The 26,965-nt window shown below is 40.9% G+C and overlaps 1 protein-coding gene across 7 annotated transcripts in view; it reads left to right on the forward strand.

Moving 5' to 3' along the window:
* PRIM2 (DNA primase subunit 2) overlaps positions 1–26,965 on the forward strand; it is a 424,713-nt gene that overhangs the window by 83,542 nt on the left and 314,206 nt on the right. Inside the window, exons 1-7 of one of the 7 annotated variants that reach the window (XM_055391888.1) lie at positions 6,782–6,951; positions 8,804–8,877; positions 12,228–12,685; positions 13,423–13,585; positions 15,437–15,540; positions 19,169–19,248; positions 20,893–21,013. In XM_055391888.1, the coding sequence (XP_055247863.1) occupies positions 13,432–13,585; positions 15,437–15,540; positions 19,169–19,248; positions 20,893–21,013 (459 nt within the window). In that variant the 5' untranslated portion in view covers positions 6,782–6,951; positions 8,804–8,877; positions 12,228–12,685; positions 13,423–13,431. Of the gene's footprint in view, positions 1–6,701; positions 6,952–8,114; positions 8,417–8,526; positions 8,618–8,803; positions 8,878–9,217; positions 9,411–11,614; positions 11,782–12,227; positions 12,686–13,422; positions 13,586–15,436; positions 15,541–19,168; positions 19,249–20,892; positions 21,014–26,965 lie in introns of those variants that run through there. The other 6 variants (XM_055391889.1, XM_055391890.1, XM_055391887.1 and 3 more) reach the window with 6 other exon arrangements.

The raw sequence follows: 26,965 nt of genomic DNA on the forward strand, positions 1-26,965 counted from the left end.
TAGGGTGGAGTCCCAAGTACATACTCGACTACTCCTAGGGCACTGACCCTAAAATAATTAACCTCATAGGAAAAAATCATGTTCCCTATAGAAAGATAAAGTTTTTACTACTTGGTCCCTAAGTGATAGATTATATGTTGTTGCTCAAAGAGAAGAAAATGCAGATGAAGTAATTCCACATGCATCAGGAAAGTCCCTTTCCTCTCTGTACTCAAGATAGCTCTCAACATTGATCTTCAAGTATTGATTAGTCAGAGAAAGGAAGATTTATTATTATTCTCTAATTTCCACTTTCTGAAATGTTAATACTGTTTTCTTACTGAGAATGTGAACTTTTGGATGTGATTATCAGCTAATCAAGTTGGAATTCAATCTTGGCGTTATAACAGGATCATATTTACACCTACTTCAGTTTCCAAAAATCAGCCAACTGAGAGAAAATATTGTGATCAGGAATTTCAATGGGAAAGCCAAAATCTAGAGTGAAAACACGTCTTCTGTGAAGGATTACATCATAAAGTGTATGTGAGCCTATCTGGAATTAGGGATAAGTACAGAGAAGTTCATTTCAGTTCAGCCGACAGCTTTGGAGTGTCTGGTCTATGTCAGGGACTATGGTAGAGGCAGGGGTGCAGAAATGGGCAAGATAGTCTGCTTGGTCTCAAGGAGCTCATGATCAAATAATCAGTCTCATGTTAAAAACTGAAATATTCAGAATCGTTTCAGCTCAAACAGAGAGCAACTGATGTTGCCAGGATCGAGATGGATTCATGTGAAATAACTACGTCATTTTAGAACAGAACATTGAAAAGTGCCATCAATTATAGAGCATAAAGTGAAATTGTAATTGAAAGTAGTTTCTTTGTTACTTAGATCCTTTTATTAGGCTCCTTTGTTCAAATCAATTCTTTTAAACACAAATAAGATGATTCTGGGTAGATGGATCTTCAAGTAGATTTTAGTCCAGCTTAAATTTAAATAGGGAAAGAACAATCAGGGATATTCTACTAAATTGTTAGGCACCGAATTGTGTTATGTTCTTACTAAAAATAGGTATTTCTTATAATCTTCAGATGCTCTAAGCTGGCATGAATAATTAGTACTGTAATAAAATAAGTTCTGCCGAAAAGTTAATCTGACACACAGCAATGAAATGCCTAAAGCTGTGTGTCATAGAGTCATTATCCATAAATGATAAATGATGCTCATAAATACCAGTATTGAAAATTATTTCCCCATGGCTAAACCAAGGTCAGATTTTTTTCTTGCACTCTTTTTTAGTCCTCTGTATCTATAGATAGCACCCAAGAGTGAACAGTTTTGCTGAATACTATGTTCAGGGTGAGATTCATTTCACTTCGTACCCCCACTAACCTCACTTACCATATGGATAAACTTGAAGCAAAGATATTGGATTAAACCCCATATGGTTCCTATCCTGTGTGTCTCTTCCTTCCATCCCAGGGCCAGATTCAGCTCCAAACTATGGTACCCAAGTGAGAGGGCCAGACTAGTGCATCCAAATGCTTCCCACTACCATCTCTCAGATGCATCTAGGATGTTGTGAAGCTCCAGGTAGGATGAATTCTGTCTGGGAGGTTCAGGTGACTCCCGACCGTGTCATTACAACAAAAGACGAAATTCACTCTCAAGTTATGGTAAGAATTTAGGTGAGGGTGCTGACTCAGTAAAAAGGACCTTTGCATCCTGGCACCAGAGAGATTCAGAGACAAGGGAGACAGATAAGGAAGAGGAACTGTATTGTCAGGGTTCGCTCCCTTCCCAGATCTATGCACAGGAGTGTCAGGGGACCTAACAAGTATATTTGCTGTGGAGGAAACTTCCCCACTGAGCCATCAGCAGTCTGTGTCCTGAAACCTCAGCCTCTATTACAATATTAGATCTGTCTTGGGTCCAATTGGGAGAGAAAAGAGAGGGCCAAAGGTCCCCACCTGTGCATCTTCTTTCTTCTCCCCAGAGTTAACCACTATCTTGAATTTGATCATTTCCCACTGACAGTATGTACTCCAGTATGTATTATTCCACTTTCAAAAAAACTTTTATAAAAATGCTGAATAGTACCAGTCATGGTTCAACAAGGAACAGATGGCATACTCAAAATAGGCTAATTTGGCCAGGCGTAGTGGCTCATGACTGTAATCCCAGCACTTTGGGAGACCAAGGCAGGTGGATCACGAGGTCAGGAGTTCGAGACCAGCCTAGCCAACATGGTGAAACACTCTCTCTACTAAAAATACAAAAATTAGTTTGGCATGGTGGCATGTGCCTGTAGTCCCAGCTACTCGGGAAGCTGAGGCAGGAGAATCGCTTGAACTCAGGAGGCAGAGGTTGCAGTGAGCCGAGATCAAGATTGTGTTACTGCATTCCAGTCTTTCCAGTATGGGTGACAGAACAAGATTCTGTCTCAAAAAATAACAAAATAAAAAAATAAAAAATAAAAAAATGCTAATTCAAGGATGGTTTTTTTTTGTTTGTTTGTTTGTTTTTTTTGTTTTTTTTTTTTGGAGACGGAGTCTTGCTCTGTCGCCCAGGCTGGAGTGCAGTGGCACAATCTCGGCTCACTGCAAGCTCTGCCTCCCGGGTTCACGCCATTCTCCTGCCTCAGCCTCCTGAGTAGCTGGGACTATAGGCGCCCGCCACCACGCCTGGCTAATTTTTTGTATTTTTAGTAGAGATGGGGTTTCACCGTGGTCTCGATCTGGCCTCATGATCCGCCCGCCTTGGCCTCCCAAAGTGCTGGGATTACAGGCGTGAGCCACTGCGCCTGGCCAAGGATGGTTTTTTTTGCAGAGATTATTTACAAAGGTGTGGGAGTAGGGAACCACAATGGATAGATAGTGCAATTAATGAGGGCTTACTCGAAGTCAATATGTTACTGTCTCTAGGTCTGAAAGGTAGAGGAAAAGGAGCTGTTACCAGACCCAAAGTGAGAGGGTCCTTTAGAGTCCGTTGCCACCTTGAGAGAAGCAATGACAGGTTGAGGGACACAGGTGGCCTTGCAGGGAGGGGATAAATTCATTGATCTCACTTTCTTCTCTTCTTCCTATTTCCTTTTGGGGCTTTTAATTGACCTAACCTAACTGGAAGCAGAAAGCACAGAAATCTGTTTATATGGTCCATTCATTTAAGAACACAGAGCAGGGGAGGGGGCTAGAGTGGTTTTAGGTGATGGGGTGGGAAAAGGAAAATATCCAGCATATACAGTATTGTCCTATGACTTGCTTTTTTAGTTAACATTATATTTATATGATTCATCCATGTCGATATGCTTACTGTAATTGTAGTAGTTCATTCATTTTTCACTTAAAAAATTCCATTGTATGAATACACCAGAATTTATTTATCTATTTCTTTTTCTTTTTTTCTCTTTTTTTTTTTTTAGAGACAAGGTCTTGCTGTGTCTCTCAGCAGGAGTGCAGTGGCAGGATCATGGCTCATGGCAGCCTCCCAGCCTCAGGTGATTCTCCCACCTCAGCCCCCAGAGTAGCTGGGACTACAGGCTCGCGCCACCATATCTGGCTAATTTTTGTATTTTTTGTAGAGGCAGGGTTTCACCGTGTTGCTCAGGCTGGTCTCAAACTCCTGGGCTCCAGTGTTCCACCCTCCTCAGCCTACCATAGTGTTGGGTTTACAGGTGTGAGCCACTGTGCCTGGCCCAGTTTATCCATTTCTGATGATGGATGGTTTCCAGTGTTTGAGTATTTTGATATTGCCACGAATGTTCTTGTTCATGTTTTTTGATGTCTATGCTCAAAACTTTCTCTAGAGAATATACCTAGACTAGAATCACATAGTGGGATAAAGAGTCATATGTTTTCAAATTTACCAGGTAATGCCACATTTTTCAAAGTAGTTGTATCAATTAACAGTTTTACCTATAGTATACGAGTTCCTAGTCAACACGCAATATTTTCAAACTTTGAAACTTTTGTCCATCTGGCACCTGTAGAATATTATCTCATTGTGATTTTAATTTGCATTTCTTCAATTACTAATGTAATTAAACATATTTCCATATGTTTATTTATCATTTACATTTCCTTCATTGTGAAATACTTGTTCAGGTTCCCTTTCTCTTTTCTACTGTTTATTTTATTTTATTTTATTTTTCTTTTTTTTATTTTACTTTAAGTTCTGAGATACATGTGCAGAATGTGCAGTTTTTTGTTTGTTTGTTTTAGTATTTATTGATCATTCTTGGGTGTTTCTCAGAGAGGGGGATGTGGCAGGGTCATAGGATAATAGTGGAGAGAAGATCAGCGAATAAACACGAGAACAAAGGTCTCTGGTTTTCCTAGGCAGAGGTCCCTGCGGCCTTCGGCCCTGTTTGTGTCCCTGGGTACTTGAGATTAGGGAGTGGTGATGACTCTTTTTTTTTTTTTATTATGCTTTAAGTTTTAGGGTACATGTGCACATTGTGCAGGTTAGTTACATATGTATACATGTGCCATGCTGGTGCGCTGCACCCACTAACTCGTCATCTAGCATTAGGTATATCTCCCAATGCTATCCCTCCCCCCTCCCCCCACCCCACCACAGTGCCCAGAGTGTGATATTCCCCTTCCTGTGTCCATGTGATCTCATTGTTCAATTCCCACCTATGAGTGAGAATATGCGGTGTTTGGTTTTTTGTTCTTGCGATAGTTTACTGAGAATGATGATTTCCAATTTCATCCATGTCCCTACAAAGGACATGAACTCATCATTTTTTAGGGCTGCATAGTATTCCATGGTGTATATGTGCCACATTTTCTTAATCCAGTCTATCACACATTTTCTTAATCCAGTCTATCATTGTTGGACATTTGGGTTGGTTCCAAGTCTTTGCTATTGTGAGTAATGCCGCAATAAACATACGTGTGCATGTGTCTTTATAGCAGCATGATTTATAGTCCTTTGGGTATATACCCAGTAATGGGATGGCTGGGTCAAATGGTATTTCTAGTTCTAGATCCCTGAGGAATCGCCAAACTGACTTCCACAATGGTTGAACTAGTTTACAGTCCCACCAACTGTGTAAAAGTGTTCCTATTTCTCCACATCCTCTCCAGCACCTGTTGTTTCCTGACATTTTAATGATTGCCATTCTAACTGGTGTGAGATGGTATCTCATTGTGGACTTCATGTCCAAAACACCAAAAGCAATGGCAACAAAAGACAAAATTGACAAATGGGATCTAATTAAACTAAAGAGCTTCTGCACAGCAAAAGAAACTACCATCAGAGTGAACAGGCAACCTACAAAATGGGAGAAAATTTTCGCAACCTACTCATCTGACAAAGGGCTAATATCCAGAATCTACAATGAACTCAAACAAATTTACAAGAAAAAAACAAACAACCCCATCAAAAAGTGGGTGAAGGACATGAACAGACACTTCTCAAAAGAAGACATTTATGCAGCCAAAAAACACATGAAAAAATGCTCATCATCACTGGTCATCAGAGAAATGCAAATCAAAACCACAATGTGGTGATGACTCTTAACAAGCATGCTGCCTTCAAGCATCTGTTTAACAAAGCACATCTTGCACCGCCCTTAATCCATTTAACCCTGAGTTGACACAGCACATGTTTCAGAGAGCAGGGGGTTGGGGGTAAGGTTATAGATTAACAGCATCCCAAGGCAGAAGAATTTTTCTTAGTACAGAACAAAATGGAGTCTCCTATGTCTACTTCTTTCTACACAGACACAGTAACAATCTGATCTCTCTTTCTTTTCCCCGCATTTCTCCCTTTTCTTTTCGACAAAACCACCATCGTCATCATGGCCCGTTCTCGATGATTGCTGTCTCTTCAGAGCTGTTGGGTACACTTCCCAGACGGGGCGGCCGGGCAGAGGCACTCCCCACCTCCCAGACGAAGGGCGGCCGGGCAGAGGCGCCCCTCACTTCCCAGTCGGGGCGGCTGGGCAGAGACACCCCTTGCCTCCCAGATGGGGTGGCGGCCGGGCAGAGGCGCCCCTCACTTCCCAGACGGGGTGGCGGCCGGGCAGAGACGCCCCTCACCTCCCAGATGGGGCCGCCGGGCAGAGGCGCTCCTCACCTCCCAGTCAGGGCGGCTGTGCAGAGGTGCTCCTCACCTCCCAGATGGGGCGGCCGTGTAGAGGCGCTCCTCACCTGCCAGACGGGGTGGCCCGGCAGAGGCGCTCCTCACCTCCCAGACGGGGCAGCTGTGCAGAGGCGCTCCTCACCTCCCAGTCAGGGCGGCTGTGCAGAGGCGCTCCTCACCTCCCAGATGGGGCGGCCGGGCAGAGGCGCTCCTCACCTCCCAGACGGGGCATCCAGGCAGAGGCGCTCCTCACTTCCCAGACAGGGCGGCCGGGCAGAGGCGCTCCTCACTTCCCATTCAGGGCAACCGGGCAGAGGCGCTCCTCACTTCCTCCCAGACTGGGCGGCGGGGCAGAGGCGCTCCTCACTTCCCAGAGGGGGCAGCCAGGCAAAGGTGCTCCTCACTTCCCATTCGGGGCAGCTGGGCAGAGGCGCTCCTCACTTCCTCCCAGACATGGCGGCTGGGCAGAGGCGCTTCTCACATCCCAGACGATGGGCGGCCAGGCAGAGACGCTCCTCACTTCCTAGACGGGGTGACGGGCGGGCAGAGGCTGTAATCTTAGCACTTAGGGAGGCCAAGGCAGGCGGCTGGGAGGTGGAGGTTGTAGCGAGCCGAGATCACGCCACTGCACTCCAGCCTGGGCAACATTGAGCACTGAGTGAGCGAGACTCCGTCTGCAATCCCAGCACCTCGGGAGGCGGAGGCGGGCAGATCACCCGAGGCCAGGAGCTGGAGACCAGCCCGGTCAACACGGCGAAACCCCGTCTCCACCAAAAATAAAAAAACCAGTCAGGAGTGGTGGCGCGTGCCTGGCAGGCCGAGGCAGGAGAATCACCGGAGCCCGAGGCAGGGAGGTTGCAGCGAGCCGAGATCATGGCGGTACAGTCCAGGCTCCGCAAGAGAGGGAGACCGTAGAAAGGGGAGACGGGAGAGGGGAGAGGGGAGAGGGGAGAGGGGAGAGGGGAGAGGGGAGAGGGCTTTTCTACTGTTTTTTATTTTTTTCTTATTATCTTGATACTAACAATGACCCTGTGTTAATTTGATCATCTCGCAATTTGTGGATATCTAAAAAACTGTGTATTTATGTACTTTAAAAAGTTTTATGTACTTTTAAAAAGGTCTATGTACTTTTAAAAAGGTCAAGTGTGGTGGCTTATGCCTGTAATCTTAGCACTTTGGGAGGCCGAGGCAGGAGGATTGCTTGAGTCCAGAAGTTCAAGACCAGCCTGAGCAACATAGTGCAGCCCCATATCTACAAAAAAACTTAAAAATCAGCCAGTCTTGGTGGCATGTGCCTGCAGTCCTAGCTATTTGGGAGGCTCAGCTGGGAGGATCGCTTGAGCCCAGGAGGTGGAGGCTGCAGTGGGCAGTGATAGCATCACTGCACTCCAGCCTGGGCAACAGGAAACCCTGTCTTAAAAAAACAAATGAACAGAAACTCCCTCCCCATGCAAAATCCCTTAAGTTCTTAATTTAATGTAGTTAAAATGATCAATCTTTCTCTTTTTAGCTTGTTTTTTACAAAAAAGTTTAAAATATACATAACACAAAATTTACCATTTTAACCATTTGTAAGTGTACAGTTCAGTGGCATTAACTACGTTCACATTATTGTGCAACTATCACCATTATCCATCTCCAGAACTGCTTATGCTTTTTCTTAATGTCTTGTTAAATAAATTCTTTGGACCATCAAGACCATAAAGACCGTCTATATATTTGTTTTAAATTCTTAAAATTTTGCCTTTCATATACAAGTTCTTAAATCATCTGGAATTGATTTTTTATATAGTAGGAGGTAGGGAATACATTTTTCCTCCCTATAGACAGCCAATTGTCCCAGCACCATTTAGAATTGTCTATTTTTTTCTTCCATTGATTTGTACAGTGGATCTGTCATATACTAAGTTTCCTCATAGGTGTGGGACCATGTTTGGGTTTTCTTTTCTGTTCCATTGATTGATGACTTTATTCTTGTACCAATATTGTAATGTCTTAAATACTAATGAATTAAGATTAGCCTTCCATCTGCCTGAAATGCTATTCTCCTAAAGATAGACATGACTAAATCCCAAGTTTTCTTCTGGTCTCTGTTTCATGGCCGCATTCTTAGCCAGCCTTTCCTGGCTATCTTTTCTAAAATTTCATTATTTCCTTGAAAAACTTTACATTCTTCTTTTCTGATTAATTTCTTTCTGTTTAGTAGTTGTTATCTAACATAATTATTTATGTCTTTAACTTGTTTATTGTCTCTCTTCCCCATTAAAAGATTTATGAGAGCAGGATTTTTTGGCTCTCTCATCATTCTCATATCCCCAGCATAGAAAATGTTGCCTGGCACTTAGTAAGTGTTTAATTACTATTTCTGGAACACACCAAATAATGTTGATATATGGAAGGGTAGTGTTTCTTCACCGTGCTACCCTTAAGAATGTGCTTTCTGTCAGTTCTCCTGCTCCTTGATTTTGACTACTAAAGCAATCTAAAGCAAATGGAGAGAGAATGAAGTGCTTTCTTTAGGTTGTTTCCCAGCCAACTCCCAGAGGTAGGCAGTGAAATGGGGAGGGTGGAGGGCCAGAGGTTGGCTAACTCTGCATTAGCTTTTATGGGTCAGCTATCTTGCTGGAAATACCTCGTGTTCTCTGCTTTTCATGGCAAACACAGCTGGTAGGATCTAGAGTTTACAGCATGCTTACTTAGTAAAGAAGCTTACCACGCCTTTGGTTTTCAGGGCGACACACCCCGCTCAGAAGAGGAATGAACACTCACTTAGATTTACCAAGCATGGCAACTAAATTCTCAGCTGTAAGTGTGACACTTTTTGGGATAGAAGTTCTGGAGCTGTGGAGGAGTTATCTCAGGGTGAATGCCACGTGGGGCAGTCTGTCTGTAGCTGGGTAATGCCCAGGGCAGGCACTGAATTGAGCAGTGATGATTCATGGAAATTCTGCCAGAGAAGGTACTCTGTGCTTTATTACAGGCTAAACTAGGAAGCCAACTCATTCTGGAAGGAATGTGTATAATGTTTTCAGATGAGGACTTGAAGTTTTATAGGTTGGAGTCACATTTGATTCAAACCATCTGTTTAATGGGAAGCTGAACCCAGCGTTTTTTTTCATGTGTCTCTCACAGTATTCAACAATTCAGTATGGGCTGGGCTCAGTGGCTCACGCCTATAATCCCAGCACTTAGGGAGGCCGAGGCAGGTGGATCACCTGAGGTCAGGAGTTTGAGACCAGCCTGGCCAACGTGGTGAAACCCTGTCTCTACTAAAAAAGCAAAAAAATAGCCGGGCATGGTGGCAGGCGCCTGTAATCCCAGCTACTCGGGAGGCTGAGGTAGGAGAATTGCCTGAACCCAGGAGTTGGAGGTTGCAGTGAGCCGAGATCGTGCTACTGCACTCCAGCCTGGGCAACAGAGCGAGACTTCGTCTCAAAAAACAAAACCAAAGAAAAAACAAAAACAATTCAGTTTCATAAGTATTTGTTGAGGGCCCATGGAGTGCCAGGCACTGGGGTCACAGAAATGAATGAAACAGTCATCCCTGTTTTTGAGATGCTATGGTTCGGTGGAAGTAAAACTTACGTGTTTATGTATGTTTTCCTTCCCATGATTGTGAGGTCAATGTCTGTATTTACAAGAATCTTGGTTGCCAGGGCTGAGCATTGTGTCAATCAATTTTTTGTAGATGAAGTGAATACATGAAAGAGCTCACAGTGATTTACCGAACGTGGCTGCTGAAATGTATAACATTATTGTGCACTATTGCTACCGTGATATGCAGATTTATATTGCAATTGCCTCTGGATTCAGAAAAACACCCTTCACAGTGAGGTAGTGACCAAAACTGTGGCATTAGGAAACAATAAAAATGCTGGAATAGCTGACCAACACAGGGTATTTTGTTCCCCGGGGCTTAAAATCAGTTTTTAATATGATGAAAAGGCAGCTATTATGTGACATAGTAAGATATTGGTATGTTAAGCATGAACATATATTTCCAGTTTTCTCTGAGCTGGTCATGAAATGACACTGGCTACTTCGTCTTTTAATTGGGCAGATATTGTAGCAAGTACTTTGGGGATCACAGAGATGAACAAAAGGGCTCATCCAAAGAAAGCTTAAAACCTAGTAGTGCTGGAATTCTTAACCAGCCACATATGGTGATCTTGAACCTCTTGAAATAGTATAGATGTGTGTGTAGGTGCATTTTTCTGAAGAGAGCTTTCATCACATTGTCCAGTGGTTCATAGACCTAATTACATCCCTCTACTACAGAAGTTCTTAATCTTGATCTTCCAAAAGATAAAGAACTTCTGTAGTAGAGGGCTATAATTATTTAAAGAACTACACCATATGGGAGTCATGAAGAGCCTCAGGGGTTTAAATGAGGAGCAAAACAGTTGGCAACACTGAGTAGTTTCATTATAAAATCCTTGACAATTTTGCAGGAGAAAATTTCTTTGCTGCTAGTGATAAAAACATTTTTCATATTTAACATTAGTTATTTTTTCTATGAGTTACCTGTTCTTCTTCTTGTCCTATTTTTCTGTTTGTGTCTTAGGATTTTTTTCCTAATGAGTTAACTTCTTTGTATCCTGATGGCATTAACCTTCTCGATGTTATACTTTTGGTAGACTTTTCTCTAGTTGGATGAGTGCAAAATACTTCTGTGAATTTTTTACATGCATAATTTTATATTTTTTATGGTCAAGTCTTTATATCTTTTTTCTTTGTAATTTATAATATTTAAATTTGTTTGCTATCCAGAGATAAGATATTCATGTAAATATTCTTATGGTCTCTGCTGCAGGTTTTTTCAGGCAGTTTATATGCTTTCAGGTGTCTTCTTTGGACCACGTGATGTATTTGTATTATGTATTTGTATTATGTATTTAATACAGAGAGGAAGAAATGAGGTGAAGCTCTGCTGTCATATTACTGGAATTGGTATAGTGAGATCGTTAGCACAGTGGGGCCTGGAGAGTTTCTCTGGGTTTGAACATGGCTCTGACATTATGTGTCCTTTTGACTTCATTTAACTTCTCTGTTCTTCAGTTTCCGTATCTAGAAAATACGTTTAATATAATAACCTTGGGGAGGCCGAGGTGGGCGGATCACGAGGTCAGGAGTTCGCGACCAGCTTGCCAACATGGTGAAACCCCGTCTTTACTAAAAATACAAAAATTAGCCAGGCGCCTGTAATCCCAGCTATTTGGGAGACTGAGGCAGGAGAATCGCTTGAATCCCGGAGGCGGAGGTTGCAGTGAGCCGAGATCGCTCCACTGCACTCCAGCCTGGGAGACAGAACAAGACTCTGTCTCGGGTAGTGGTGGTGGGTCGGGGGGAATAACCTACCTTATGTGGTTATGATAATAAAATGAGTTGATATGTAAACCACTTAGAACAGGTCCTGATATAAAGTCAGTGCCAGCCACAGTTTAGTCCAGGCTGGGTAGATGCTTTGAAGCTTGATATTGTTTCAATGTACTTTGCATTTCTAAAAACGTGAACATTTCAAAGCATTCATTTATCTCCTAAGGACTACCTATACCGGAGCCTCATTCCAGCACATTTGTAAGCGAGGCACGCCTCCTAGAGGCCACGAGTGAAGTTAATTTCCAGTTCTCGAAAATCTTACAGACAGCGGAGAACTGGTGTGGTGGCTCTGACGCCCCGCTTGTGAGTCTGCAGTCGGACATCTGGAAAGTAAGCGGCACGTCCGCGTAATCTCCAGTGCTTCATCTTCTTCCACCCTACCTTCCCTCCGAGGCTGGGTTCTTCTAATTCCTGTAGATTGCCGAGCGATTCCTGCGAATGTGCCTTCTTTCATTCATTCTAGTTCATTCCACAGATAATTCAGCTGCGCGCTTCCTCTGTGCGAGGCATTGCCGGAGAGCGGGGAGCGAATTGAACGTGGAACCTGCCAGTAGGGGCTTGCCGCCCAATACGAAATTCAAAATATATATTGTATGTAGACAGGCAAACTAACGAGGATCTTGTAACTTGTTTTCTCATCTGCCAAATGGGGGTAATACGATCTTATAGGACCTTATAGGTCGCTGAAAGATTAAACGAGGGGAAAAAAAAGAGCCCCTAATAGTGAGCTAGGTGCAAAAAAGATCCTAATGCCTTTTTTCCTCATTCCTCCCCAGATTGAAAGTGATGAGTGCCAGCCCTGCGGGTTAAAGCGCCATATTTTCCTCAATATAGGGAATATTTGTTAGTGTCCCCAAACGAAGTTACATTGGTTCAATTGTCGGCGTGCGGGAGTTTTCGCCACTAGCATTCAGCACCCCAGTTTCAACCGTTAAAGCTACCGACTCCACATACAGGAAATGCATCTTAAAATTTGGAAAAAAAATCCCCAAAACACTGACATCCAAACACTTTAAAGCTGCCCAGGTGGATGGAACACCTTGAACTCCCAGACGCGCTCCACTGAGCATGCCCAGAGCCTCAGGCCAAACCCCCTCCTACCCGCCAAGGGGAGGTGGGGCAGGGCTGGCCTTCTGTGCTAGTCGCTTCCGCTTCCGGTTTCATATGAACTCTCCCGCCACCCGGGAACAGTGGCTGCCACCGTTTGTGTTTTCCCGAGTTTGAATTCTTGCAGGTAAGGGAAACTTCCGCGAATTTAGGACAGAGAGCAATCCTGTTATTAAGGCTTGCAGGTCGAGAGAAAGGAGAGATGGATCACTTTGCAGGCAGCAGTAGCAGAAGGACAGACTTGGCGGGTTGGTTGTTTGGGGCAGACACCCAGGTACCAGGGAGGAGTTGGGGAGAGATAGGTTTGCCAGTGGAGTGAGGAGGGGTGTTGGGGATGGAACTTTTGTAAGGCACTTGTGGATGCTCCCGAAAAGGAGTTCCGAAAGACAGTTGTTCTGTTTCCCAGAGTCATAACAGAGGAAGTGAGTAACTGGAACCAGTCCATCAAGTAAGACCCTCATTTAGCCAGAACCTACAGCACTTTCCTCTAAGTTCAGGATTGCAGACCACGTAAAACCTTATGTTAACTCTTGGGATCGTAAAGATCCAAGAACAGTGACACACAGACCTATAATGAGCAGGCAACATCACCTGACTTTCATGTTGCTGAAAATTAGGATCACCACCTGCATCTGCTCTAGCGCCTCTCCCACCCCCATTACAAAATTATTATAGGTGTATTGTAGAAAATCTGGAAACGAGAGAAGGACATCACCCAGGAATTGCCACTGCTAACATTTTGTGCATGCCCTCAAATCCATTTTTTTTTCTGTGTTTGTGGAATTATTTTTTCGTGTTTTTTCTTTTTTTTTTCCCCAACTTCATTTTCCATCATTTTACGCTTTTTGTGTACTTCCTTCTAAGGTGACCAAGATGGAGTTTTCTGGAAGAAAGTGGAGGAAGCTGAGGTTGGCAGGTGACCAGAGGAATGCTTCCTACCCTCATTGCCTTCAGTTTTACTTGCAGCCACCTTCTGAAAACATATCTTTAATAGAATTTGAAAACTTGGCTATTGATAGAGTTAAATGTAAGTACTATTTAAATTAGAATGTATATATTCTTGAGAAGCTCACTTACCCTTTGTGAGAATGAATGAAGGTAATTCATTTCCTTCATTCAGCAATCCATTCAACAAGTATTTATTGAGGTAATTCATATCCTTCATTCAGCAATCCATTCAACAAATATTTGTTGAGGGTTTGGTACTCATTCATTTATTTATTGTACAATGCATATTATTGAGTGCCATTATGTTCTAGGTGGCAGGGATTTTGAGATGAATAATGTTATTTTTTGTTGAAGTTTTATTCTAGTACATGGAGACAGACATCCAAAATAATAGTCATAATTCAGTATTTTAACTGCTCTAGTAGAAGTAAATGGTAGTGCTGTTGAAACAAAGAAGTGGGAGTGACTGACTTAGTCTTATTAAATAAGCTTCTTAGAGAAGTTGAAATGTGATCTGGACATACTGAAGAATGAGTAGAAATTTTCCAGCAGAGAAGAAGTGAAGAGTTTTTCCAAGCTGAGATAATGGCCTATGCAAAGGCTTGGAGCATGAAAGAGAATTTCATATTTGAGCTAACAGTAACAAGTTCAGGAATTCAGGGTGGATGGAGAAGTATGGAGGGCATTTTGTGCCATGCTAATGATATGATATTGGGGTTTAAGAAGGATGTGGCCACTGTCCTGGGGGCCTACTTAATCCTCAGTGTGTTGCTAGAGAAAAGAATGGGCTAGACATGAATTGAAACAGAAACACTAGCGTTGTCTTCAGAGTTTATGTTCCAGGATATCCCTGTGGGGAAATCAGAAGGAAAGGTGAGATACTGTTAATCATTCTTAGAGGAGCAGGGTAAGCACTGCTAATACAGAGAGGAGGCACTCAGTGCCTGTGTGTTGAATGAAAGAATGGAGACAAGGGAGAAAAGGGTTTTAGAAAGCTTAGCAGTGTCAGTACTTCATAGGGATTAAGATGGTGATTGAAAAGTGTCCCTTGGGTTTGGCACTTGAGGTGAAATGATAAGGGCCTGAACTATGATAATGACAATGGCAGTGGTAGGAAGGGAGAGAGTTAAGGGATACTGAGGAGTTAGCATTGATAGGATTTGGTGACTGGATATGAGGAGTGAGGGAACAGGTGTGGAGTGGCTGCAGTTCCTGCTTGGATGATCTGATGCATAGAAACTCTGCTGATGGAGATGGGCATGGCAGGACGAAGAGTAGGAATGAGGGGACGATAATTAATTTGGATACCCATACCTGTGGGACATGGGGTTTATGTTCAGGAGACAATTAGAAGTTCTTCATTCTTGACTTCAAAAATGCCTCCAGAGAATAATTCATCTGAGGAAAGATTGATATGGTGCTTTAGGAACCTTTGAACAGCATATAGTGTCTGTTCAGGATGGTTCATTTGGCTGTTTGGATGGCCTTTCTTCTTCACTGTTGTGCCCTGTCCTCGGCTTCATCAGGAAAGGAAGGGATGCTTTTTTTCTGTTGAATCTACGCCAAGTAAATGATGCCTACTGCCTAACAGGCAGCTCCCATACGAAGGATGCAAACAAGGAGTGCCTAGTTTTTTTACTGACATACTTTTCTGTTCCTCAGGAATGATTATTCACCATCCATCCCTCTTCCCTGATTGAGAATCCCTGGTATTAGATTATGCTGTGGGACATGGATATTTTCTGCACATAGATGGATATTATCCTCTTATAAGCATATGTAGTTTATATAATGTCGTTACAGGAAATAAACTGGCAATTACCTGTCATGTTCTGTAAACAAGTAATTATGGAATTGCCCTCCATAGATTTTGTCTTGGATTTAGTTTTAAAACATTATCTTGCATTTATACCTTTTTTCTTTTTTTTAGTGTTAAAATCAGTTGAAAATCTTGGAGTGAGCTATGTGAAAGGAACTGAACAATACCAGAGTAAGTTGGAGAGTGAGCTTCGGAAGCTCAAGTTTTCCTACAGAGTAAGTAAAAAAGGAAAAAAAAGTTCCTTCAGTTTCTATGTATTTATGTATTGAGTGTCACTTGTGGGAAAGATATTATATTAGGCACTGGGCTTTTATAAAGACTAATGTATCATTAGCCTGAAGGTTCTTCAGTGTATTAGGGGTGATTGACATGAAGTCAGATGATTATAAGATGGCAGGGTTTCTCAACCTCAGGACTAACATCATTTTGGATCTGATAATTCCTTGTTGCAGGGATTGTCCTGTGCACTGTAGGATGCTCAGTAGCATCTCTGGCTTCTACCCCTACATATTTCCAGACATGCCAAATGTATCCCATGCAATACAGGATGATGACTGTGTTTATAGATGCATGCTCCAGGAACTCCAAAAACATACATAATTATGCAGCTCAGATTGGGGAGGTTTGGGAAGGCTTTCCAGAAGAGGTAGTAGTGGAGCTGCATGTTGACAGATGTGATTAGATTTTCATTTTGGGAAGATGACTGCCAGCAGCAGATTGACAGGGTCATGTCTGTTAGGAGGGAAACCAGTTAGTAGCCTGGAAATGATGAGAGTCTGAATTAAATGAGATAAGGGGACCGGTTGAAGAGACTTTAAGAAGGTAGAATCAAAAGGTTTTAGTGACTGTAGGGGGAATGGAGAGAGAAGAGTTATAAATGACACCCAGGTTTCTAGTTAGGAAAATTAGTGGATGGTGGTAATATTTTGAGATGTGATATGCAGGAGGAGAAGCAAGTCTTGGAAGATGTAGAGTTTAGTTCTTAACATGAATTTGAGGTGCCTGTGGAGATGTCTAGTGGACAATTGGATATACAGGTCTGAATATACAGGAAGACATGTGGTGGGAGTAGATTTAGCAGAAGGTTGGAATCATCAGGAGTAGGTAAGAGCACCCTAGGAAAATATTTGAGTGAGAAGAGATGATGGTGGAAGTCAAGACATGAGGAATACCAATATTGAAGGTAAAGTGGAATTGGAGGAATTTGGGAAGGAGAATGGAAAGAAGCTTTCTCAGAAGTAGGAGATGAACCAGGATAGTAGTGTCATAGAAGCCAAGGAGGGCTAGAGTTTCAATAATAAGGATCATGATATTAATAATGATAATAGGGAATAACAGCAGATATTTTTATTAATAGTATGTTTGCTATGTACCAGACTTTGTTCTAAGTGCATTACATATATTAACCCATGTATGTAATTCATACAGCAGTCTTATGAGGTGGGTATTATTATCATCTCTATTTTACAGATACAGCCTATTTATTCACAGACTGAATAACTTGCCCGAGCTCATACGATGGTAAATGGTGGAGCCAAGATTTGAATCTGGGTATTTTGTTTCTGTAGTGGTGCTTTTAACCACAATAGTTTCAGAAGCTTAAGATAGATTATGTAAGATGAATTGTACAGTGTCCATTGGATTTAGCAGCTGGATGGGCCGTTATAGATAGGGGCAGAGACCAGAATAATGACAGTGGTTGGAGAAGGAAGGTGGAGCGGTGGATATAGAAGATGTACTTTTTTAAAATGTGTAGCTGAAAAGAGAAGAGAAATAGGGCAGAATATAGAGGTTGTTTTAGGGAAAAGAGAAGATATACAAGCACACACTTGTACATATATGACAGGAGATACTTAAGCATGTTTATAAGCTGAGCAGAAGATCTAGAATAGAATGGGGAAGAGGGGAGCTTGAAGATGAAACTTTGAGAGAGCATTTGATAAGTCAGGGTCTTTAAGAGGCACAAGCAAATGGGTTGCGGGTTTTAGGTGCAGGAATTAGCTTTTCATATGGTTTGGCTGTGTCCCCACCCAAATCTCATCTTGAATTGTAGTTCCCATAATCCCCATGTGTCATGGGAGGGACCCGGTGGGAGGTAATTGAATCATGGGGGTGGTTACACCCATGCTGCTGTTCTAGATAGTGAGTTCTCACAAGATCTGATGGTTTTATAAGGGGCTTTTCCCTATTTTGCTCAGCACTTCTCCTTACTGCCACCATGTGAAGAAGGACATGTTTGTTTCCCCTTCTGCCATGATTGTAAGTTTCCTGAGGTCTCCCCAGCCCTGGGGAACTGTGAGTCAGTTAAACCTCTTTCCTTTTATGGGTTTACTCAGTCTTGGGTATGTCTTTATTAGCAGCATGAGAATGGACTAATGTAGCTTTACATGCCAGGAAGAGGAGATGCTTTGTAGAGATGTATGGAAGGCAACACAACATGTGTATGTGGAAGCTTGGGACTGAAGGATTCTGCCTGGTAGCCTTTATTTTCTGTAAAGTAGGTGAAGTCATCTGTTCAGAGAGAAGGGAAAGGTGCTATAGTAGGGGTCTTGGGACAACTGGTGAAGACTGACGATTTTCTGAGAAGTTAGGAAGGAGATGATTTTGTGTCGAATCTCAACACTGCTGCTTACTCTGGACAAGATTTGTGACCCTGAACAAGTTACATAACTTCTTTGTGCCTCAGTTTCCTTATCTGTAAAATAAGATTATAGTAGTGCCTCCCTCATAGGGTTTTTTTTTTTTTAAAGGATTAAATGGGTTCATGCCTTAAAAATTCTTAGGGCACCGCCTGGTACCTAGTGAGTGCTCAAGACATGTTTGTTCTTATTATTCTGGATCCAACTATTGGTAAGGATCTAGTTGAGATTATAGGCCACGAAATTATATTTTCCAAATTCCTATAGTTGTGTTTTTTCTCCAGAGGTTCTTAGCATTTTGAGAATAGGACTGCAGAGTGTAGTTGTAGATTAAGAATCTAGGTTTTGCCAAATGGTTGAAATTAAAGAAGCTGAGGTTGGTGTAAGAAGTGGTTGAGGTGGTGAGCACCCTGGATATAGGCTGGATAAGAAGAAAATTAAAAGAGAGGGGTTGGTGGGAAGAAAATAGTGCGGTCCAAACTCAAGGGGTTTTGTTGAGATTAGTTTACTTCTCGGTTTCATCTGATTGATAGCTTAAGGTAAATGATAATTATCCTGAAAAGCATATTAAGAAATGTTTTGGCAATGAGAACACATGGACACAGGGAGGGGAACACCCCACACCAGGGCCTGTCGGGGTTGGGGGCAAGGGGAGAGACAGCATTAGGACAAATACCTAATGCATGTGGGGCTTAAAACCTAGATGACGGGCAGCAAACCACCATGGCACACGTATACCTATGTAACAAACCTGCACATTCTGCACATGTATCCCAGAACTTAAAAGAAAAAAAAAGAAAGAAATGTTTTGGGACTGGGTGTGGTGGCTCATGCCTGTAATTCTAGTGCTTTGAGAGACTAGAGTAGGAGTCTTGAAACCAGGAGTTCATAACCAGCCTGGGCAACATATTGAGACTCCATCATACAAAAGATAAAAAATTAGCGGGGCATGGTGGGTGTCGCTTGTAGTCCCAGCTGCTTGGGAGGTTGAGACTGGAGGATCACTTGAGCCCAGGAGTTTGAAGTTACAGTGAGCTGTGATTGACCACTACTCTCCAGTCTGGGTGATAGAGCAAGACCCCATCTCTAAAAAAAGAAATGTTTTTGAAACTTACTTTACCATTGGCTTAGGCTGGCTCAGTATTTCCTTACACCTCTTACCATTCTAATGCATTTGTTTTATTCATGTGTCATTATTTTTAAGGAGAACTTAGAAGATGAATATGAACCACGAAGAAGAGATCATATTTCTCATTTTATTTTGCGGCTTGCTTATTGCCAGTCGTAAGTATATGTTTATATTCTCACAGTCAAATCTGGTGTCATGGGTTATAAATTGGTGTGTGGTAAATTGATGTGTTGTGCTAAACATAGGAAAACCCAGAATAACATCAGGAGCCGGTTGATCATGGGGTTGAACACTGACAGTAAATTGTTTGGAACAAATTGTTTACTTAAAAATATTGAAAAAAATTCTATCGCAGAATTTTGCCTGATGAAACACTTCTTAAGTTTGTGAGAGAGACTTCATTTGGGATTTTAAATTGGAAAGGATTTTATTGGGAAGAAGGACTTTTGATATTTTTCCTGCAAAAAAATGGTAATATTTATAAGAAACAATTAATGAAACCCACACTTGAATTTGATACAGGTTTTTGGAATTTGAGCTCTATGGGCCAGTTAAATCTAAGATATTTTTGTTTGGTAGTTGGTTTCTTTTAAGTTAATAGTGCCACCCAGAGGTAGTAAAGTTAGTTGCTTTTTTAAAAATTGTTTTTCCCTCAGAAGTTAATTTTGGTCACATAATTTAGTTATGGCTGTCTTTTTTTAAAATTAATAGGCTTATCAAGTGAGACTCTGGAATTGCTTACTATCCCAAGATAATAATTGAGAAATTACTTACCAGTTTTGGTTCTAGAGTTTTTCTTCTGTAAAAAAGCATATGTAGTTTGTGAAATTTATATAATAAATATGTTGCTGACAATCTGTGAAAATCTCCTAAAAATGTGAAATCATATTTTGCATCCAGTAGGGTAATTATTTTATTATATAACGGTAATGCCCATTAGTATCTGCCTTATAAATGAACATTTTATTGCTTTTAAATATTGTGGTATATATGTGCATATTAAATTTTGTGAAATTATAAATTGTAAAGCCATAAGCAAAGTTTCCTTTGCAAAGTTAATCTGATCAAAGTTGCCTTAAAAAATTTGGTGTCTTTTATTTGGCATTTAGAAAGACACCTCAAGCCAAAGGAGTGCCCCATTTCCCCATTTTCTTTTTTTTTTCTCTTTTCTCTCTCTCTCTTTTTTTTTTTGAGCCAGGGTCTCATGCCATTACCTAGGCTGGAGTACGGTGGTGTGATCTCGGCTCACTGCAGCCTCAACATCTGTGGGCTCAGGTGATCCTCCCACCTCAGCCTCCTGAGGAGCTGGGACTATAGGCACATGCTACCATGCCTGGCTAATTTTTTTGTAGATATGGGGTTTTACCAAGTTGCCCAGGCTGGTCTCAAACTTCTGGGCTCAAGCAATCTGCCTGCCTTGACCTCCCAAGGTGCTGGGATTACGGGCATGAACCACCACGCCCAGCCCCTATTTTCTAACATAAAATGAATATTTTGCAGTTACATTAAATGCATGAAGTATTTTATGTTATTTAAAAATAATGCAGCTAGGCTCGAAGCATTCTTGTATTTAATCTTTTTAATTTTTAACACCCCCTATACCTTGTACCCAACACATCCCTAGAAGATTGTGATATGTGGTATTGGTATTCTCCTTACCATGATAGAGGACTTGCATGTTTTTAACTGCTGTCCATTGGCATCTTGCTCATGTTTGAATATTGTTTTATAAACATTTCTTAGATTTAATAATCACTGGATTTTTTAGTTTGTACTCATAATTTCTGTCTTCATTTCAGTGAAGAACTTAGACGCTGGTTCATTCAACAAGAAATGGATCTCCTTCGATTTAGATTTAGTATTTTACCCAAGGATAAAATTCAGGATTTCTTAAAGGATAGCCAATTGCAGTTTGAGGCTGTAAGTATATTTTTGTAGTTATTTCTAATTGTTCTCAGCATTCATTTTTCCCTTCTGTCTTAAGTGCTGGTACTAATGTGTAGTGTGTTCTCTTTACATTCTCCAAGTACCTGCCTGAAACAGTAGCTAATAGCTTTGGATAACAATATATCTTTCCTTCTCTATGACTAGAAGAAAAGGGACTCCTTAATAACAAAGTCTCACACTTACTTGCTCTGTTAAATGTGTGCTTTATTAAAGCACAAGAAGGTTTAGTTTATAAAGGTTCATCTTTTACCAAAATTTTGTCGGCCAAAATAAAGCTAGTAATGTGTTAAACTAGACAAGTGGTAGTTACTTATTTATAGTCGTGAAATTTAGAGGAGGTAATACTTTATTTAAAAGTCAGTTGTCAGGCGGGGCGTGGTGCCTCACACCTGTAATCCCAGCACTTTGGGAGTCTGTGGTGGGCGGATCACTTGAGGTCAAAAGTGCGAGACCATCTTGGCCAACATGGCGAAACCCCCACTCTACAAAAAATACAAAAATTAGCCAGGCATAGTGCTGCGCGTCCATAATTCCAGCTAGTCAGGAGGCTAAGGCATGAAAATTGCTTGAACCCGGGAGGTGGAGGTTGCGATGAGCTGAGATCATGCCGCTGCACTCCAGTCTGGGCGAAAGAGCAAAACTCCGTCTCAAAAAAAAAACAAAAACCATAAATCAAAAATGTCAGATCTGTCTGAATAGTTTGAAAAAATAATTTTGCAGACAAATCTGAATGATTTACATATTGTAATTATATAAAAAAAGAAGAGATCTTTGGGACTCATTTAACGGGGATGAGTATTGGAAATAGAATTTATATCTTTTTTTTTTTTTTTTTTTTTTGAGATGGAGCCTCACTCTGTCATCCAGGCTGGAATATGCAGTGGCCTGATCTCGGCTCACTGCAACCTCCACCTCCTGGGTTCAAGCGATTCTCCTGCCTCAGCCTCCTGAGTAGCTGTGACTACAGGTGTGTGCCACCATGCCTGGCTAATTTTTGTATTTTTAGAGACGTAGTTTTGCCATGTTGGCCAGGGTGGTCTTGAACCCCCTGACCTCAGGTGTTACGCCCGCCTCGGCCTCCCAAAGTTCTGGGATTACAGGTGTGAGCCACCGTGCCGGGCCTAGAATTTATGTCTTTTAGGTAGATATATGCCACAATGGGAATGTAGAAAAATTATGTTTTGGAAGTTTTAGAGCAGTCAGATGGTAGTAGGACTGGCTGAGACTCTATTTTGTTGTTGGAATGCATGGCTTAAAGCCAAATAAAATAAAAAGGTAGAAGTTGCAATAGGTGAAAGACATTGTCCTGTCTGACAAGTAGAAGACATATCCACTGTAGCAAGGAACACTATGGAGTATATGAGTTAGGGAAAAGAGACTGTGAAGGGAAGTGAACAAACATTTTGTAGACGTTTAGTGTCAAATATATGCTAGGTAGGCAGTTTCTATAGTTTCTTTCATTTACTTCAGGAGGTTTCTAAGTCATATCTACCTTTGCATAGACAGATGTCATGCATGGTACCATCTGAACCAAACCCATTGCATCTTCCACTTTGCTTTTAACTTTGATCCTTGGTGAAGTCCATTATTGCAATTATCAATTACAGTTAATTTATCCATTCCTATTAGAAATAGTTTATTTTTTGCTTTTGTTGAAATTACTGATTTTTAGTAGGTCATAGAGAAAGGTGTCCTTGAGAAGGTCTATTATTTATTCTAGAGCAGCCATCTCCAACCTTTTTGGCACCAGGGACTGGTTTCATGGAAGACAATTTTTCTATGGACTGAGGTCGGGGGACAGGGAGGGGTGTGGATGGTTTTGGGATGAACGGATCCACCTCAGATCATCAGGCATTACATTATCATAAGGAGTGCACATCTTAGATCCCTCACATGTGTAGTTCATAATAGGGTTCGCACTCCTATAAGAATCTAATGCCTCCACTAATCTGACAGGAAGTGGAGTTCAGGTGGTAATGCTCGCTCACTGCTCACCTCCTGTGCAGCCTGGTTCCTAATGGGCCATGTGCTGGTGCTGGTATTGTGGCCTGAGAGTTGGAGACCCCAGTTGTAGAGTGTCTCAACGTCACATATACTTTTTTAAATAATAGATTTATTGAGCTAGAATTCACAAATCTTGACATGCACCCTTTTACAATGTATAATTCATTGGCTTTTAGTGTAATTACAGATTGTGCAATCAACACTACTATGTAATTTTAGAACATTTTCACCTAAAAATGAAACCTCATACCCATTTATGGTCATTCCCTATTCTTCCTCTCCCAACCCTTGGCAACCACTAACCTGCTTTCTGTCTCTGGATTTGTCTATTCTGAACATTTCATATAAACGGAGTCATACAATATGTGGTCCCTTGTGGTTGACTTCTTTTACTTAGCATCATATTTTCAAGTTTCATCTGTGCTGTAGAATGTATCAGTACTTAATTTTTTAATTGCCAAATAATATTTTACCTGTTCAGCATTTGAGGGACATTTGGATGGTTTCCACATTTTGGCTATTATGAATAATGCTACAGTGAATATTTGTGTCCAGGTTTTTGTGTGAATATATTTTCCTTTCTCTCAGGTGTATACCTAGAAGTAGAATTGCTAGGTCATAGGGTGATTCTGTGTTTAAACTTTTGAGGAGCTATCAAAATGTTTTCCAAAGTGGCTGTATCATTATATATCTTACCAGCAGTGGATGAGGGTTCCACTTTCTCCATATCCTCACCAAAAATTGTTACCTTTTAAAAAAATATAGCCATCATAGTGAGTATGAAGTGGTATGTAATTGTGGTTTTGATTTGCATTTCTAATGAAGCTGAATATCTTTTCATATGCTTATTGGTCATTTGTATATCATCTGTGAAGAGATGTCTGTTCAAATCCTTTGCCTGTTTTGTAGTTGAATTGTTTGGCTTTTTATTGTTGAGTGTTCTTTACATATTCTGGATACAAGTCCATTATCAGATATATGATTTACAAATATTTTCCCCCACTCTCAAGGTTGTCTTTTCTTGATGGTATTGTTTGCAACAAAAAGGTTTTTTTTTTTTTTTTTTTTTTCAGATGAAGTCTAATTTATCTTTTTTTCTTGTCACTTGTGCTTTTGGTGTTGAGTCTAAGAAGTCTTTGTCTAATGTGAGGTCATAAAGATTTACTCCTACAGTTTTTTCTGTAAGAGTTTTGTAGTTTTAGCTCTTACGTTTATATCTGTGGTTCATTTTGAGTTAATTTCTATACATGGTGTGAAGTAGGGGTCCAACTTCATTCTTTTGCATGTAGATATCTTGTTGTCCCAGCATCATTTGTTGAAATAACCATTCTTTCCTCATTGAATTGTCTTGGCACACTTGTCAAGTCAGTTGACTGTTGATATGGTTTGATTGTGCCCCCACCCAAATCTCATCTTGAACTGTAGTTCCCATAATCCCCATGTGTCATGGGAAGGACTTGGTGGGAGGTAACTGAATCATGGGGGCAGTCTCCCCCATGCTAGTCTCATGATAATAAGTTCTCACTAGATCTGATGGTTTTATAAGGGGCCTCCCCCTTTGCTTGGTTCTCATTCCCTCCCCTGCCGCCCTGTGAAGAGGTGCCATCTGCCATGATTGTAAGTTTCCTGAGGCCTCCCCAGACACGCAGAGGGCTCAGGATTAAACCTCTTTCCTTTATAAATTACCCAGTCTCAGGCAGTTCTTTACAGCAGCGTGAGAACAGACTAATACAACTGTAAATGTAAACATTTATTTCAGTACTCTTAATTTTATTCCATTGATCTGTCTGCTTATCCTTATGTCAGTAGTATGTGGTCTTGATTATTGGTTACTGTAGCTTTATTGTTAAGATTTAAAATTGAGAAGTATGAGTTCTCCAGCTTTGTTCTTTTTTTAAGATTGTTTTGGCTGCTCTGGGTTCCTTGCATTTTTTAATGAATTTTGGGATCAACTTGTTAATTTCTACCAAGAAGCTAGCTAGGATTCACATTGGGATTACATTGAATCTGTAGATCAGTTTGGGAGGTATTCTTTTGTAATGATATTAAGTCTTCCAATCCATGAACATGGGATGTCTTTCTATTTATTTAGATCTTCTTTAATTTTTTTCAACAATGTCTTGTAATTTTTTGTTACATTTATACCTAAATATTCTTCAATGTTATTGTAAGTGGAGTTGTTTTCTTCATTTCATTTTTGGAATGTTCATTGCTAGTATATAAAAATCCAGGTGATTTTTGTATATTGATCTTGTATCCTGCAACCTTGCTGAATTTGTTTTTTTTTTTTGAGATGGAGTCTTGCGCTGTAGCCTAGGCTGGAGTGCCAGCTCCACCTCCTGGATTCATGCCATTCTCCTGCCTCAGCCTCCTGCCGGCCACCACACCCTGCTAATTTTTTGTATTGAACTTGTTTTTTAATTCTAACAGTTTTATAGTGGATTCATTATGAGATTATGTTTTCTGCAGAGATATTCTGACTCCTTTCTAATCAGGATGCTTTTTGTTTCTTTATTTTTGCCCAATTGTCCAGCTAGAATCTCCAGTGCAGTGTTGAATAAAAGTGGCAATAGCAGTGATCATGATCTCAGGGGAAAGCATTTAGTCTTTCACTATGTTGCATGGTTTTAGCTGTGAGTTTTTTTTATAGATGCCCTTTATCAGATTGAGGAGATTTTCTTCTAATTCTAGTTGAATATTTTCATGAAGAAAGGATGGTGTATTTTGTCAGTGCTTTTCCTGCACCAATTGAGATGATCATATGGTTTCTGTCCTTTATTAATATGGTGTGTTGGGCCGGGCGCGGTGGCTCACACCTGCAATCCCAGCACTTTGGGAGGCCGAGGTGGGCGGATCACGAGGTCAGGAGTTTGAGACCAGCCTGACCAACATAGTGAAACCCCGTCTCTACTAAAAAAAAATACCAAAAAATTAGCCAGACATGGTGGTGCGTGCCTGTAGTCCCAGCTACTCAGGAGGCTGAGGCAGTAGAATCGTTTGAACCTGGGAGGTGGATGTTGCAGTGAGCTGAGATCGTACCACTGCACTCCAGCTTGGGCAAAAGAGTGAGACTTTGTCTCAGAAAAAAAAAAAAAAAAAAGTTGTGTTACATTAATTGATTTTTGGATGTTACACCAACCTTGCAATCCTGGAATAAATCCCCCTTGGTCATGTTATATAATCTTTTTAATATGCTGCTTGGTTTGGTTTGCTAGTATTTTGTTGAGGATTTTTGCATCTATATTGATAAGGGATACTGGTCTGTAGGTTTTTTGTGATGTCTATATCTGGTTTTGGTATTAGGATCATATTGGCCTCATAGAATGAGTTGGGAAATGTTTCCTCCTCTTCCGTTTTTTTGGAGGAGGTTGTGAAGGATTGGTTTAAATGTTTGGTAGAATTTACCAGTGAATTAATCTGGGCCTGGGCTTCTCTTTGTGGGTCATTAAAATTACCAATTCATTCTCTTTACTTATTATGAATCTATTTAAGTTTTGTATTACTTTTTGAGTCAGTTTTAGTAATTTGTGTCTTTTTTGGAATTTATTCACTTCATCTAAGTTATCTAATTGATTCATGCAGTTATTCATAGTTTTCTCTTATCCTTTTGATTTCTTTAAGAAAATAAAAGGATTGGTGATGATGTCTTCTCTTTCCTTCCTGATTTTAACAATTAGAGTCTTCTCTTTTTTTTGTCATCTAGGTAGAGGTTTGTCAGTGTTACTGGATTTGTTCAAAGAACCAACTTTTGGTTTCATTGATTTTTCTGTGTTATTCTCTAGACTCTATTTCACTAGTTTCTACTACAGTCTTTACTATTTCCTTCCTTCTGCTTGCTTTGGTTTGGTTTGCTCTTTTCTTCTAGTTTCTTAAGGTAGGAGTTTAGGGTATTTATCTGAGATATTTTTTCTTTTTATATGT

The sequence above is a fragment of the Gorilla gorilla genome, chromosome 5 (assembly GCF_029281585.2).
Source record: "Gorilla gorilla gorilla isolate KB3781 chromosome 5, NHGRI_mGorGor1-v2.1_pri, whole genome shotgun sequence".
NCBI lineage: Eukaryota > Metazoa > Chordata > Mammalia > Primates > Hominidae > Gorilla > Gorilla gorilla.